This window comes from Harpia harpyja, chromosome 6, assembly GCF_026419915.1.
Source record: "Harpia harpyja isolate bHarHar1 chromosome 6, bHarHar1 primary haplotype, whole genome shotgun sequence".
Taxonomy (NCBI): Eukaryota; Metazoa; Chordata; class Aves; order Accipitriformes; family Accipitridae; genus Harpia; species Harpia harpyja.
The window spans coordinates 70,380,951-70,394,792 of record NC_068945.1 but is presented as its reverse complement, the minus strand read 5'-3'; the positions used below and the strand labels follow the sequence as shown (position 1 = coordinate 70,394,792).

Genomic DNA, 13,842 nt, shown 5'->3' with positions numbered 1-13,842 from the left:
GGAGATTCCTGGAGCAGTTAGCCCTGCAGACCTCATTCTCTGCACGGAAAAGGGGTAGTTTAGTTTTCATTCACTTGTCCATTACTAGAGTTTCTTTCTCATTCCCTGGGACTTCAGGCAGTAGCAAGGGAGAGCTGGTTGCTTCCTCTGTCTACGTTTTTCCCCCTCCTGTATTAAATTATGCTTCTAGTATTTATTTCATAAGGATACAGTTCTGACTTCAGGATGCATTTTCTTGTTTACTGAATCTTTAAGGCACTAGTGACACTTTACAAATTGTGTATCGCGGCATGCAGTTGCTGTAGTTATATAGCTTCCAGCCCACAGAAGATGGTGTGCCTGGAGTCCTCATGTAACACATCAATAATGCAGGTGACAAAATTGTCTATAAGGCTGGGTTTCCTAGGTTAATTTTATCTGTATTCCCTATCAGTTTATATCTTTGATTACCAATACAAAAGAACGCATCCTTGAACTATCCCTCAGATGACTCTTCTCAGAGCTATGATTTAGGATTTCTCTGCCGTCCATGGGCTGTCGTCAGCCCCATGGTGGGGAAACGTGGGGCAGCGCTTCTGAATTCTGCAGCTGTGGGATTGCAGCAGGGGTAAGCCTGATGGGATGGGTGTATCTGGAGCTGTGGAGCTGCTGTGATAACACAGTTTGCTCACATCAGGCTCCTTCTCCTCACTAGGAAACCAATTAAATTGTCATCTGTCCAACTCTATCCTCCCCAGGGATCAGGAATTCCACTTAACCTTTTCATGACTTAATTATGATGCATGTATGATGAGAGGCAGTACTGGTATGTCATGCTGATGCTTCTGTTTTGTGAAGTACAGTGCTGATGTTCTGTGGAGACCGTATGTCTCATTATGATTATATAAATAATTTTACTTGACATTCAGAGAGCCTGAGTCTACCCTTTTCTCATTTTCAGAGATTCAGGCAATACACAAGGTCTTTCTCACCTTAAACCTCATATCCTTCTGGGCCGAGGTCTAGCATAAGTTAATGGGCACCTAGTTTTGCAGCTACAGTCTGCAGCAAGGTCATGTTTGTGGTTCCTTGAACACCAGGCTGTTGAAAGAACTTGCTGGTCAACACTGATCCAAAGAGCTGAATTTAACATTGGGGAAGTCCTGAAGGATTTGGAGAAATCAGATGTTACACTGGCATTTCTAAAAATACGTAGGATGACTTGTCAACTGTTTGCCACTTAAGCTAGCTTCCATCAAAGGAAGAAGTCATGGAAAGCTCTTGATAAAAAACATCTAAGATCGTTCAGCATATTAACATTTTGTCAGGCAAACTTTGTCTTGGTCTGGTGCTAGCCAATGGCTATCTGATTCAACAGAAAAAATCTTGCATAAAAATTGTAAATAAAATAATAAAGTAGTAGTATAGTAAATGATGGAAGTATTTATATCTGTATAAAATCAGGGTCTATACATTTCACACAAATGAAGGAGAATGTAGGTCACATTTACTGGAGTGATCTGACATCAAAGGAGATGTATGCACAAGATCATCTACTGACTCTGTTATTAAATCTACTGCTTCATTAGGGTTTTGACACAGCTCTTAAAAAATACATTGTTTTGATAATAGACTTAGACTGATGGATAACTTACCTAGGCCTGTTGATACAATAGATCATTATCTATATTGCTAACAAAAATAAACCATGCTTTCTGCATACATCAGCTGAGGTGAGAGGTGGACATACAGGGACCTTTGTTGAAGGCTCTGGCCCTTGTCATGCATGATATCAGACTAGATAATTGTGGTTTTTTCTGACTTGCTTGTTACATGTCTCTAAGGTGAATGGTTTGTTCAAGCATCATCAGCCACTAAAGAAGACATTTGGTGTTTGATTTCTTAGCAAGTTAGTCTAGATCCTTCAGTGCATTCTGCTCAGAGCTGTCCCTATACTAGAAGAGTGTCCTTCTACCACTGACTTTTCTGAATGAAGATGAGACAGTGAATCCTGCATGGACTAAAGATTCATGTGAGAAAAAGACACCTCCATCAGTCTGCTGAAAAGCCCTGAGTGAGAGCCTTCAGTTCACCTGGCCCCAAAATTGCCAGCCTGGCCAGGGTTTGGGGAGCATGTCTCCATTTTGAATTCCTAGGCTCTATATACGTTTGAGCCAGCTGTTTCATGCAACTGTGGCCTCGCTGTTGCATTTCTTACCAACCAGCTTTAGCTTCTGTCCTACGTATGTGAGAACTACTGTGCAGGAGGGGAGGACATCATAAGCCATCACAACCAAGCTCTTGAGAGTCTCTTGTGCCGGTCTTGGTGCTGGTTTGCAAACCATTCTTCACGCTCCTGTATTAATTACCCTTCAGAGAAAGTAATGCTAAGTAATGCATTGCAACATCAAATACACCATCTGCCAGGAATCTCTATGCACTCCACTCAAGACCACCAGACCTAAACTTACTGCTTGTGTAGCACAGTGGACTGAAATAATCTGTGTCAACACCACTGGTGCCAGAAGCTGTGCATCACACTTTGAACTGACCCTGTGCAAGTAGCAGTGCCATGCTGTTGGCCAGCCACTGGTCAGCAGCCAAAATTTAGACGTTTCAAGCACTAATATCTTTTGGTGCATGACATATGCTGCATCATTAGGCAAAACAATGGCTTGTTAGCCTCCTCTCCTCCTGGTGATTTAAGTATGTTCGGGATCTACTCAGCAGAATGACTGCTATACTGCTGTTGCAGGAGGGGATTTCTGCCATACAACTGCAATCTGTTATTTGACAGCTAGCCTTGAGCAAAGTGGCTGTCCCAGGTAGAGGAGGAATAAAACACACTCGCTGACCCTCCAGTGTGTATTACACTTTCAGGAGAGTGCAGATCTGTCAGAACATGTCTGGGGTTTTCAGCCACTTATTCCTAATGTGTCAATAATTTTCTTTGTCCGTGACAGGTGATGTGGAATATCGTCTCTTGTTTCTGCAGGCAGGGAAAACGGAGTAGTTGGCACAGGTGGTTTCAGTATTGCACCTTCACCCCCACCGACTCGCTGAGTACTCTTGTATCTGGTAGCCCATCTTCAGCTTCATCTTTGAGGCTGCTACCAGCTGAGAACAGCTCCAAAATCAGTGCAGTGCTGATCACCAGAGGTGGCACAGTCCCCTCTCTAGTCCTGGGACTGCCACTAAGTGGAGGGAGGGCTGAAATGACTCTATAGATACTGCTCCCTGGAAGGCTGCACGAACAAGTGGCCAGGTGTCGTAGTGCCGAGAAGCAGCACTTTTCTTGGAAGGGTAACTTCTCTCTTTCCTTGTCTGTGGTACAGGCTATTAGGAACAGCCATCTGTCTGGTAACGCTTGAAAGCCAGTAATAAGATTGCATGCTGTTAGAAAAGGGATGTCTCGAGCTTCTTCTGGATCCGCTTTAGATGTTTCCACTCATATAAGGCCTGGTGAAGAAGTCCTCACTGATCCAATGCTGTGGTCTTGTGTAGCAAGACACGAATCCTCTCTGCACAAAAGCAGGTACACAGGCAGCAGGTCTGTTCTCAATACACAACGGGGAAAATAAAAATCTTCTTGGAGAATCACGACCTGCCCCTGAAACAGCCACAGTTGATATACTCTGTGCTGGGGACAGCAACCCATCTTGGTACCACTGGTAGTTTCAGGTGACCAGAGCCCGGCCAGATGTGTAGAGTAGCTGTGGCCTTTCTGCTTCATTTCTTTTATGGATCTGAGGTTTCTGAACATCTACAACAGTCTCCTCTTGATAAACAGACAAAGGAAGCTTGTTCCTTCGTCACATCACACAAGGTAGCACACATCACACAAGTGCCTCTCTGCTGTAAGTTGGGCATCCCCCATGCAAAATTCCTTCATCCTGGATGGGCACTGAAGCAAGATGGGCTGCAGCTGGATAATGTAAGTGCACTGCCTGGGTCCATCTGAGAAAATCCCTTCCCTGGAAATGATGTTCTTTTGGGAGCAGGAGCAGGTTTTCCAACCAGGAATGCAATTAAAACCTCACTGATGAAGAGTGGGTTTCATTTGATTAATGCAGACGTCCATCAACAAGTAGCCCTCTGCTCCTGAGCTAATGGTCTCCTGTAGGACCAGTATGAGAGAGGCACTGCTCTGGGACGCTGAAAGCAGGTGTCATGTCTGCAGTAGCATAGGTGGATGGTGCACGTTGTGTTTTCTCTGCTGACTATGAAAGAGGCCTGGAGCCGCTAACTCAGATGTAGACACAGAAGGAGTGAGTTCTTCCCCTCCTGCCATTGTTCATAGCTGCTGTTCTCATTTCGGCTGTAGTACTGGGAGATGGATGAGGCTTCAGGGACCTTTTGGGAACATATGTGACTCTGGGAGTCGCATGTGTCTGGGAGGCTCTGGGGCTTTCTCAGGGTCTAAGCTGATTAATACTGTAGACATGTAGCATTAGCTCTGGTTCCTGCATTGATGTCAAGCTGACCCTTGCATACATGTTCTTTTGAACCAATATACAGAGATTTTTATAGGCTCCTGGACATTCTTGTCCACCTTCTGCTTGCTTTTTTGCCACAGTGTCTCAATCTCTCTCTCTCTTTGTGTTTTGTAGCTGAAACCCCAATTGAGGAGTTCACCCCAACCCCAGCCTTCCCAGCGCTCCAGTACCTGGAATCAGTGGATGTGGAAGGTGTTGCTTGGAGAGCAGGGCTTCGCACAGGAGACTTTCTGATTGAGGTGAGCCCAGAAGCGGCAGGGAGAGTGACTGATGGCTGCCAGCAGCATCTTCTGCAGGACAAGGGCTTATGTCTTGCATAAAATTAATTTCCTTTATAAGGTGTTTTGAGAGCTGGGTAATAATTGTTACTGAAATGCCTGCTGCCTGGATGTCTTGATGAAAAAATGTATTTCAGGTGCAATAATTCAAGTAGATACATGCTCTCTGTGCTAGAAGGGGAGCTGACAGGTTCCCTTCTGCTAACTGAAATTACAGGGAAAATGGAGGTTGGAGGAAAGACTCATCAGATGCCCTCTCTGGAGGCTAATCAGGATTGGTTTGTACTGATATTTATTACAGCTTTGCCCAATGTGGTACAAGTATTGGGGTCTATAGGGAAGAATTAGATTGACTGGGTATATAGGTCTCTGCTCTTGTATCTCCCCCTTGGCCCTTTCCCTTTCTCGAGAAGGCAATGCTGGGGGCTGTGTATTGCCTTCACTCTGCTCTGAGGCCACAGTCGACTGGATTTTTGTGGTCACGTTTAAAGAAGGAAAAGCAAGGATTAGAGTCACTGGCAACTTCACGTTAAACAAGTGGCTCCAGGGCTCAGCAGCAAGGCACAGCGAGGTGAAATAGAGGTGTAGTCTCCCCAGGGCACAGGCAGGAGACTTAGGAGAAAACCGGGGTAGGGATCTGAAGCTGGCTGCCAGGTCTCCAGCAGTGACAGCACTTGCTTGCTCCTGCAGCTTGGCATTATTGTTATTTTGTTATTGTTTGTATTAGCGTACGCACAGAACCTCAGCAACAGGTCAGGAAATCATTGTGGTAGGTGCTGCATGGTGCATGGCATCTGTGCAGTACAGGTGGTGACGGCTGTGTCCCAGCACGCAGGTGACAGGGGTGCTCCCGTGCTGGTGCTCGCCGTCTCTGGACAGTGAGATGACACTGCAGGGAGCAGTCTTGGCATATCGGCTGCTTCATCTTGTAGTGAACGCAGCAGAGGATAGTTTTAAGGAGTGATTTAAAAGAGAGCGGTAACATTAATTTGTTAATGTTTATAGGGACTCTCCTCACTATAGGAGGAAAGTGTAGGAGACATTACTGTGGTACTTGCAAATGAAAGTTATGTTCAGAATCCATGCCAAATGGGTATGGTATGAATAGGTCAAGTCTGCATTTCTTAAAGCCAGAGAAAAGGCTGTTACAACAAGGCATTTGGGAAATGATTAAAGTATTTGTGAATCACTCAATCAAGATGCCCATTTCTGTGCCTTAATTGTAAAGGGATCCCAGAGAGTTTGTTTCAAATGGACATGTATACACTGTTGGAGTAGGAAGGGATGTGAGATGAATCCTGTCCCTTCCAAGGGAGCAACGGTTGCAGAAGAGGTGGAGTGAGGCTGAATTGACACCGAGTCTGTGAAGCGACCGTGAGTTAGATGGGATGGGAAGGGGAACTTTGTGTGAAGTTTTGAGGTGGGTGGTGTGGTCGGGCTCCGCTGCGAATCTCCTCACAGCAAGTGCCGAACAGCACACACTGGACAGGCAGTCCATACAGTCAGAGGAAGGGCTGGCATCCTGTGGGATTTTGCTTTCTCACATCTTCCCATGCAAAAATCATAAGGCTTTAAACCCAGTAATGCAGTATATGACATCTGCATTGGTCCGACATGGTGGTGGTGTGGTGTAGGTTGTGGTTGTGCGTGGTTTAAGGCAAGCAGAGCTGCATGCTTCTGGCAGGTGGATGTGTGAAGTTGTACTGGGTGTGGAAGCGCTCCCGGGACTGGGGAGGCGGGTGGGGAGGCTTTGCTCAGCTCAGCTGCTGCGATTCACTCTGCAGCCTGAAGCTTACACTGAAAAATGCTCTCTTTTCCAGGGGTGGTCATCACCACTGTACCAGGCAGTTGGTTGAGGCACCCTGGAGCTCCCATCAGTGCTCTGTGGGATCTCTCTAGCAATACTTTTTCCAGAGCAATTACCTCAGACACAGTGATGGACTTGATGTTGAATGAGTAGTTGATGGAAAGCCTGTGCGTGAAGCAGGGACCAGCTGTGACCCGTCTGTGCTGAGGTGCTGAATGTTCTGCGCCCTTCATCCAAAACTGGTAGTCCCACGGGTGGTGCCGTGCCCACGCGTGTGACACTGCTGCAGGGCAGGTGGGAGGACCGACAACCAACGTGCAGGGACGTGGAGCCATGTGCTGCCAGGAGCACAGGGAATCCCGCAGCTGGTGGAGCACAGCGGGAAGGGGAGAGGGAAGCTGGGCTTGAGGAGCTCTCAGCAGAGGTCCAGGTTGGCACTTGGCCTTACTTCCAGTGGGAAGAGCACACCCATCCTTCACTCTCCTTTCTGCGGTTAGTGGGGTCCAGATTTCCCCTCCATACTTGCAGCAAACCTTCTGGAGAGAAGCTCCCAGTGGGGCCCTTTGCTCTGTCCATCCTGCATGTGGGCACGGTTCTTGCAGCCGGAAAGTCCCCCAAAAGCTGCGAGCAGGAGAGTGCTGGCAAAGGCTGCGTGACCCAAATAGCCTGCTGCCAACATCATCATCTCCATTGTTGGTGTGTCTTCTGCAGCCTCTAAAGAAAGCTAGTTACCAGTTGTCATAAACCTGACAATCATTGTAGAGCTGATACTTTTTCTGATACGTACTATTAGAAACATTACAAAGCAAGGAAGAATTTCAAATGCTTATAAAGCCATGTGGGGTGCAAGGAGCAGGTTAGTGCTGCAGTAGAGCAGCTTTGTCCCGGCTGAGACTCGCAGTCTCTCTCCCTTCCCTCCCAGTTTGGATGTTCAGCTGCAGAATAAATATATTTAGCTGGTAACCTGCCCTCAGCGAGTTACCATTTCCTTTGGATCAGCTAGCTGAGCTGACTTCCCCTGTGGCTGCGTGATCATTAAATCTATGGCAAGTGGAGCAATAAGCATGTGTGGTTTCCCTGGGAAGGGAAGCTGGAGGTGGGTTTAGAATGAGCACAGCAGCTTTGCCGCAATGTAAAGCCTCATCCTGAAGGCAATACTCAGAAAGGGAGATGATGTGATATAGCTTGAAGCTTTGTACAGGTCTCTGGGACCATCTTCATCAACCTGTCCAAGTGTATAGATTAGAGAGGTGTTAAATTTAGGTGGACAGTGCGTAGGCGTTTTAAGTTTGAGACTTCATTTCTAGCCTTGTAACTTGCAGCCTGAGACCATCTCTTGCTGAAATTAATCGTTAGTCTTTTAGCTTTAAAGATTTCTTCATATTGGAGATCAGTGCTAGACACCCAGATACACGTAAAGTGCTTTCACATTGCAGTTAGCAAATTCAAATAAAGAAGTGCGGGTGGCAAGCCCTGAGAGGTGTTTTCAGGCAGGGAAGTGTTTGATGACAGTGACAATCTCCATATGAGAGCTGACCTCGCTCAGCATTGGGGAACAACTCCTCTGGTACCACAAAACGGCTCTTTCGTGCAAGGATCAGGTGGCAGGGACACCACTTAGAGCTCCAAGAAAGCCCTGACCTGCCCTAGTCTTCCTCGTGCTAATTCAGCACTTAAATCAGCTTCCGAAGCTGGGAGAGGGGTGGCTGGATGTGGATGCTGGAGGCAGTCCAGTGGATGCTCCGGCAGTTCCCGTTCCTCCACAAGGCTCCCCTTTGGGGGAAGGAGTGAGATGTGTTTCTGCGGGGTGTTGGCATGAGGAGCCAGCAGAGCTGCCTGACGGGTTATACCTGGGAGCCCAACTGATGGTGACTTAAAGGAGGCAGCAAAGACCATCCAGAGAAGGAGGCATGCAGAGGGGAATCTGCCCCTGAAGTGGGAGCAAAGCTTCAGGCAAAATCAACGTTTAGCATTGTGGCTTTTTGATTGATTAATACCAACCTACAACAACTGTAGTACAGGACCTGACTTACTTGTACCATGTTTAAACTGCGATGTCCTAGCCCTCTGCTCAAGCCTGCTGTGCCACACTGTTTCCCCAGCCTTTTTAGCCTTTCATTTCTCACCACCACCTTCCGTACAAACGGAAGGCCATAACTGGCCTGGACCAACACGACAGGCTGAAGCCTGCTTGGTTGGCAAGTTGGGGTGGCTTTGTCAGTGAGATCCATGGAATGGCTGTATGGAGTTCAGGATACTCATTTGATGAGCATTGGCGTCCTCACCTGATACTTTCTTCAGCAAGACTGGTCTCTGTTCATGTTTAACTAGGAAACCTCTTCCTAATTTTGTGAAGGTGGAAAGTTTCACCAGACCCCTCCAGGAGGAGCAGATGACCTTGAAGAAGGAAAGTGAGAGTTCCCTGGTAACTGTCAGGAGCTTTACATCCAGTCATGCAATAGATGCAAGGCTGCTGCAGCTCCATGTTCCCCGGTTCGGTCAGTAGCCAGGCTGAGCGTGCGTTCCCGATGGGGACACGTACACACATGTGCACAATAAGCACACAGCTTGCCACACGGATCAGAAGACACACAGCATCGTGCAAACACAAACAGCACAAATGGCCTGACCCTGTTCTTCCCTGACTGATCAGAATGTGAAAGCCTGTCAGAAGAGAATATAAACGTATATGTGTATGTATATACAATATGGATCCCTCTAGTAGCTGGCCTTGGACCTCCAGTCTGCCCAGTAGCTGGCCCCTCACTCCCCCAGTCTGCCTAGTTGCTGGCACCTGAGTGTGTGAACCCCTGAGATCCACTTGCTGGTACTCAAATCTCTTGACACACGTGCACACACATGTGTGCTGGATTCCCCAGGCCTTAGAGACTTCACCTATCCAGTAACTGGTCTCCAGTCCCCAGGTCTCCCCAGCTGCCTAATGCACAGGCATGCACAAACACAAATTAGTCTCCCTGGCAGCTGCTCCAGACACTGGGCCTTACCAGTAGCTGACTCTCAAACCCACTTGTCAATCTGGTCCCTCCAGTAACAAATTCCCAGACCCCTAGTCTCTCCAGTATCTGCCCCCAGTCTATGGCCTCTCCGATCCCTGGTTCCAAGCCTCCTATCCTACTCACTGGCCAATCCAGCCTGACGATTCCTCACAAATTAAATGCACCTACACACGCATCAACATACAATATGCAGGCAGCCCGGTCTCTGGAGTTGCTGGCAACCCAGCACCTCTGGGACCCTCCCACCCACGGCCCCTTCCCCAGTTGCCGGCAGTGATACCTTCACACACACACACACACACAGAGGTGCGCAATATGGAGCGCAGCCGCACCCAGAAGAATGGCTGTAGAAGTAGTGCGGTGACAAGACGTGTCAGACTGTGGTGGCCAGGTGCAGGGCATGGCCAGACAAGTGTACTGAGCAGCAACCTGGCACGCTTAACTGGCCTCTTCCACACCCTTCTCCCTTTGTTCTCCTGTGCTTGTTCTTGCCTGAGACACCATCAGTCCTCCCTTTTCCTGCCTTTGGTCCTTTCACCGAGCATCTCGGTAGGACTGGCACAACCCCAGAATACTCTTCCTGGCATCCCGTAATGAGTCCCATACCCCTGCAGGCAGTAGTTCCCCTCAGTCCGCAGGGTGACCTGGAGAGATCCTCTCCCATCGACTCATCCCGTGGGTCTCAAACACAGACCAGGGGCCGACCCTCCCCGTGGTGGCCCTGGGGGTAGCCGAGCTGGGGTGCTCCACTGACACCGATCAGGTCATTGGGGTTCCTCCAGCTGTCGTTGTTCTCTGCTCCGTATTGACTGTGATGATTAGCCTTTGATCACATAATTGAACAGGAACAACCCACCCCGTCTGCAGCCTGTACATATTCATGCACGCTGCCTGCTCCCCCCTCTCCGTTGGAATTTATCTTCTGCTGATCCTAGTTTTAACAGAAGCGTCTGCTGCAAGGCTGCCCAGCTCCCTTACACTTCTCCACCTCGGATTGTCTTCTGGCTCTGAGCTGTGGCAGAGGGAGCCTGGAGCTGTGGAGAAACGTAACCTCAATCCTGCAATGCCACCTATCAACAGAAATTCAAGCATCAGAAGCAGCATGTTTAAAATTTTGCCCTCACAGCTTATGCTGAGGCCCTCACAGCAGCCGAGTGCCCAGTCTTCCAAGTCTTCGCAGCTCTAACGTACCATAATAGACTGGACTATCTGGCCCTTGCTCTCTTTCCATAGAGAGATACTGTCTTTTCTTTCCTCGCCTTCTGGGCTTGTTGCTTTTTCTGCTCTCCTTTGTTGTGCTTCAAATCCTCTCTTGGGAGGTCTAGACACTTAAGCCTTCTCTTCATATTGGAGTCAACAGGTTCATTTTTTAATCCCAGCAAACCATGTGGAGTGGTGACAAGTGCTAAATCTCCTGCTTTTTGTGTTGGTTCAGCCCCTGCCTGCTGCAATGTATTTGGGGTGGAAATCTGATCCCAATTTTATTACTACTAAAGATTTTACACACTCTAGATTGTAAGCTTGTAGGGGAACTCTCAGATGCCTGGACCTGATTGTCCTGACCCGTTTAGTGCCATGCTCACAGGGAGGAAATTCTGCCTTGAGGAGAATAATGCCTGCAAGACGGGGGGTGCACAGATAATTCTACATATCACACAAGCAGGGCAGAGAGATGCACCACGCACCTCTTTCCTCTGCGCGCCTGTCTGCGTCAGGAGCCTGGACAGAGGCTTCCTGCCTAACTGCCGTGCTTCAGGCTGTCTGAAGGTAGAAAATGGGCAGAACATTGGCAGCCCCTCTGGTCTGCCAGGGGATCCAGCCAAGTTGCTTGCATTTGTCTTGCAATCCTTCAGCATTTTCCCATGAGCTGCTGCTCACTCTTGGTCTTAGTGTTTCATTTACTTCATAACCCCTTCATTTACTTCATAACCCCTGTCCCTCTGTTTCTTTTTTTGACCCCTCCACAGCCACTCTGACAGGCTCAAACTGCGCATCTCGTTGTGCTTTCTGATGGGCATGCTCACTGCTTTGTTCATCTACCTAGCAAAAGCCCAGAGACCTCCAAAATGTGCACCTGCCCAGGTCTCAAGAAAAGCAGTCCAGGTGAAACTCCAGCAGTAACTGCTCAGCATCTTTGTTATCCACTGATCCAGCAGCCAAAGGATCATATTTTGCAGATTCTTATGCTAAAACAAATACATGAACCAAGCTAAGTTATTTTGTATCATCAGGTCTTCTAAAGAAAGATTGTTGGTTCATCACCAATAAGAAGGCTGCCCTTTCTTCCTAGTGACTAACCTTCCCCATCTGTGATGAGTGTGATTCAGATCAGCCACGGGCAGACCAGCCTGTTGTGTTGGTTGACATGGGCTGCACCAGGAGTTTGAGGAGACAGAAAGTTCTCAGGGCTTCTGCTTGCTTGAGGCAGATGGATCAGAGGCATCAAGCTCTGCCCTTCATCTTCCAGTGCTGAGATCACCACCCCTCACCCTCTCTCCCACAGTATTTCTATGTATAGAAATAGCTCGATAAGGAACCTCAGTGTTTACTCAGCATCTCTTTTAGCTGCACTTCCATCATACATGCTCAAAGTAGAGTGGTTGGAGGACAGGTCTAACATGAAGCCAAGTGGCTGCTTTTCTCTGGCTGGTTTGGCTAACACTGGCTTATCAGTGTTCTTGTTCACATTTCAACATCCAGGAGCCAGCTATCCTTGGGGCGCTTTAATTTCCTAAATACTGCTGTGGTCCTACCGCCCACAGGGCTGCTGCAGCAACACAGACGCAGATGATCTCAGTACACGGCCTTTGGTAGAGATCTATGGTGGGATTCATCTCACCTCACTTCAGACTTCAGTTATCTGGGTGCCTGCACCTGCCTGCCTCATCTAGTCTGCCAGTTCTGCCTGTGGAGACCAAATAAAAGTGGAGATGGAATTCGGGGAGTAGTGAATTCATCTGACCTAACCTGGAGTCTGCCTTAGGATGTGACAAAGCTGGTGGATTCACCGACCAGCTCTCCCCGGACAGGACAGGGATCCCAGGGCAGCTTTTTCCAGGGTAAGTGCCCATTTTGTGGGCAGCACATTCCATCAGGTGAATGCCAGCAGTGTGATCTCTTGGCAAAAGGCACATTATTCTGTAGCACTGTGGGTCAGAAATGCCAAACGCGGAGCAGCTCCTTGGAGCATTTGGGTTTTGTTCTCTGTGCTGTCAGGGGTTTCTCTCAGAGGAACTGCTAGATTCTGAGTGCTGTCGACACTACGGATGTAGCTGCATGTGCAATTGCCGCTGGTACTTCTCAGGTTCAGGGGTGGCAAAACCTTGACAACAAACCAACAATGCCTCTCCAATGTGAAGTCAGAGAATTTTGTGGCATTCATATGCTCTGGAGGCTTGGAAGTAATGCTGAGATTGCTGCGAGTTTGTCCTGTTTGCCGTCCTCTGACAGCAGGAATAGAAGAAGGAAACCCTTCCTGGACACAATGCTTTCATTTAGAGATCCAGTCTTTGGATGTGATTCTGAGTGTGGTATTTCCATTGCCTCAAGAAGAGACCTGGTTCATTTTCCCCATGTCCAGGGTGCTCACTTTCTCATTGCAGTCCATCTGTCTCACAGAAGTCATCTCCAGTTCATGGTGGGCCAAGAATTTCAATAGCACAAGGTTTCATCACCGCTCTAAGGCTTTCCTCAAGTCATCACTGCAGAGGCCATCATGTCTAGGTGTGTTGAGCCACATGGAGTAGGCAAGAGTGTTATACTATACCCAGGCACTGTGCTACACATGCAGGCCTGGCTTTATTCTGTGTATAGTCCTGAAAGCTGTACTGTAACTGTTGCTAGAGATGCCTCCACCAGCTCTACCTTCAGTGGTGGAAGGACTTGACCAGTCTCTGCCAGGAACATGCGTTTTTTTTTTACTTCCCCTATCACTGCAACCACCTTAGTGCACTTGCAGCATCCCCAGTCTCCCAGATGTTTTTTCTTAGCTGTCTCTAGAAACTGTACAGCTTTTCACTCAGTGGCCTGGATGTCAGATGGCTCTGAAGACTGTTCATTTCCTGTGAGAAATACTTCTTATAATAACAGAAAGACAATCAGGAGATACGTTTTCGTGGCTTGGTGGACCATATTTTCAGCCTGAGATCTAGTTAAATCCTTATCCATTGTAGGAATCATGGAGTCATAGAATAGTTTGTGTTGGAAGGGACCTTTAAGGGTCATCTAGTCCAACCCCCCTGCAGTGAGCAGGGACATCTTCAACT

At 48.0% G+C, this 13,842-nt stretch overlaps 1 protein-coding gene across 1 annotated transcript in view; it reads left to right on the top strand.

Moving 5' to 3' along the window:
- SHANK3 (SH3 and multiple ankyrin repeat domains 3) overlaps window positions 1-13,842 on the top strand; it is a 363,156-nt gene that overhangs the window by 286,355 nt on the left and 62,959 nt on the right. The window contains 1 exon segment of the mRNA XM_052788728.1: window positions 4,590-4,714. Coding sequence (XP_052644688.1) covers window positions 4,590-4,714 — 125 coding nt within the window.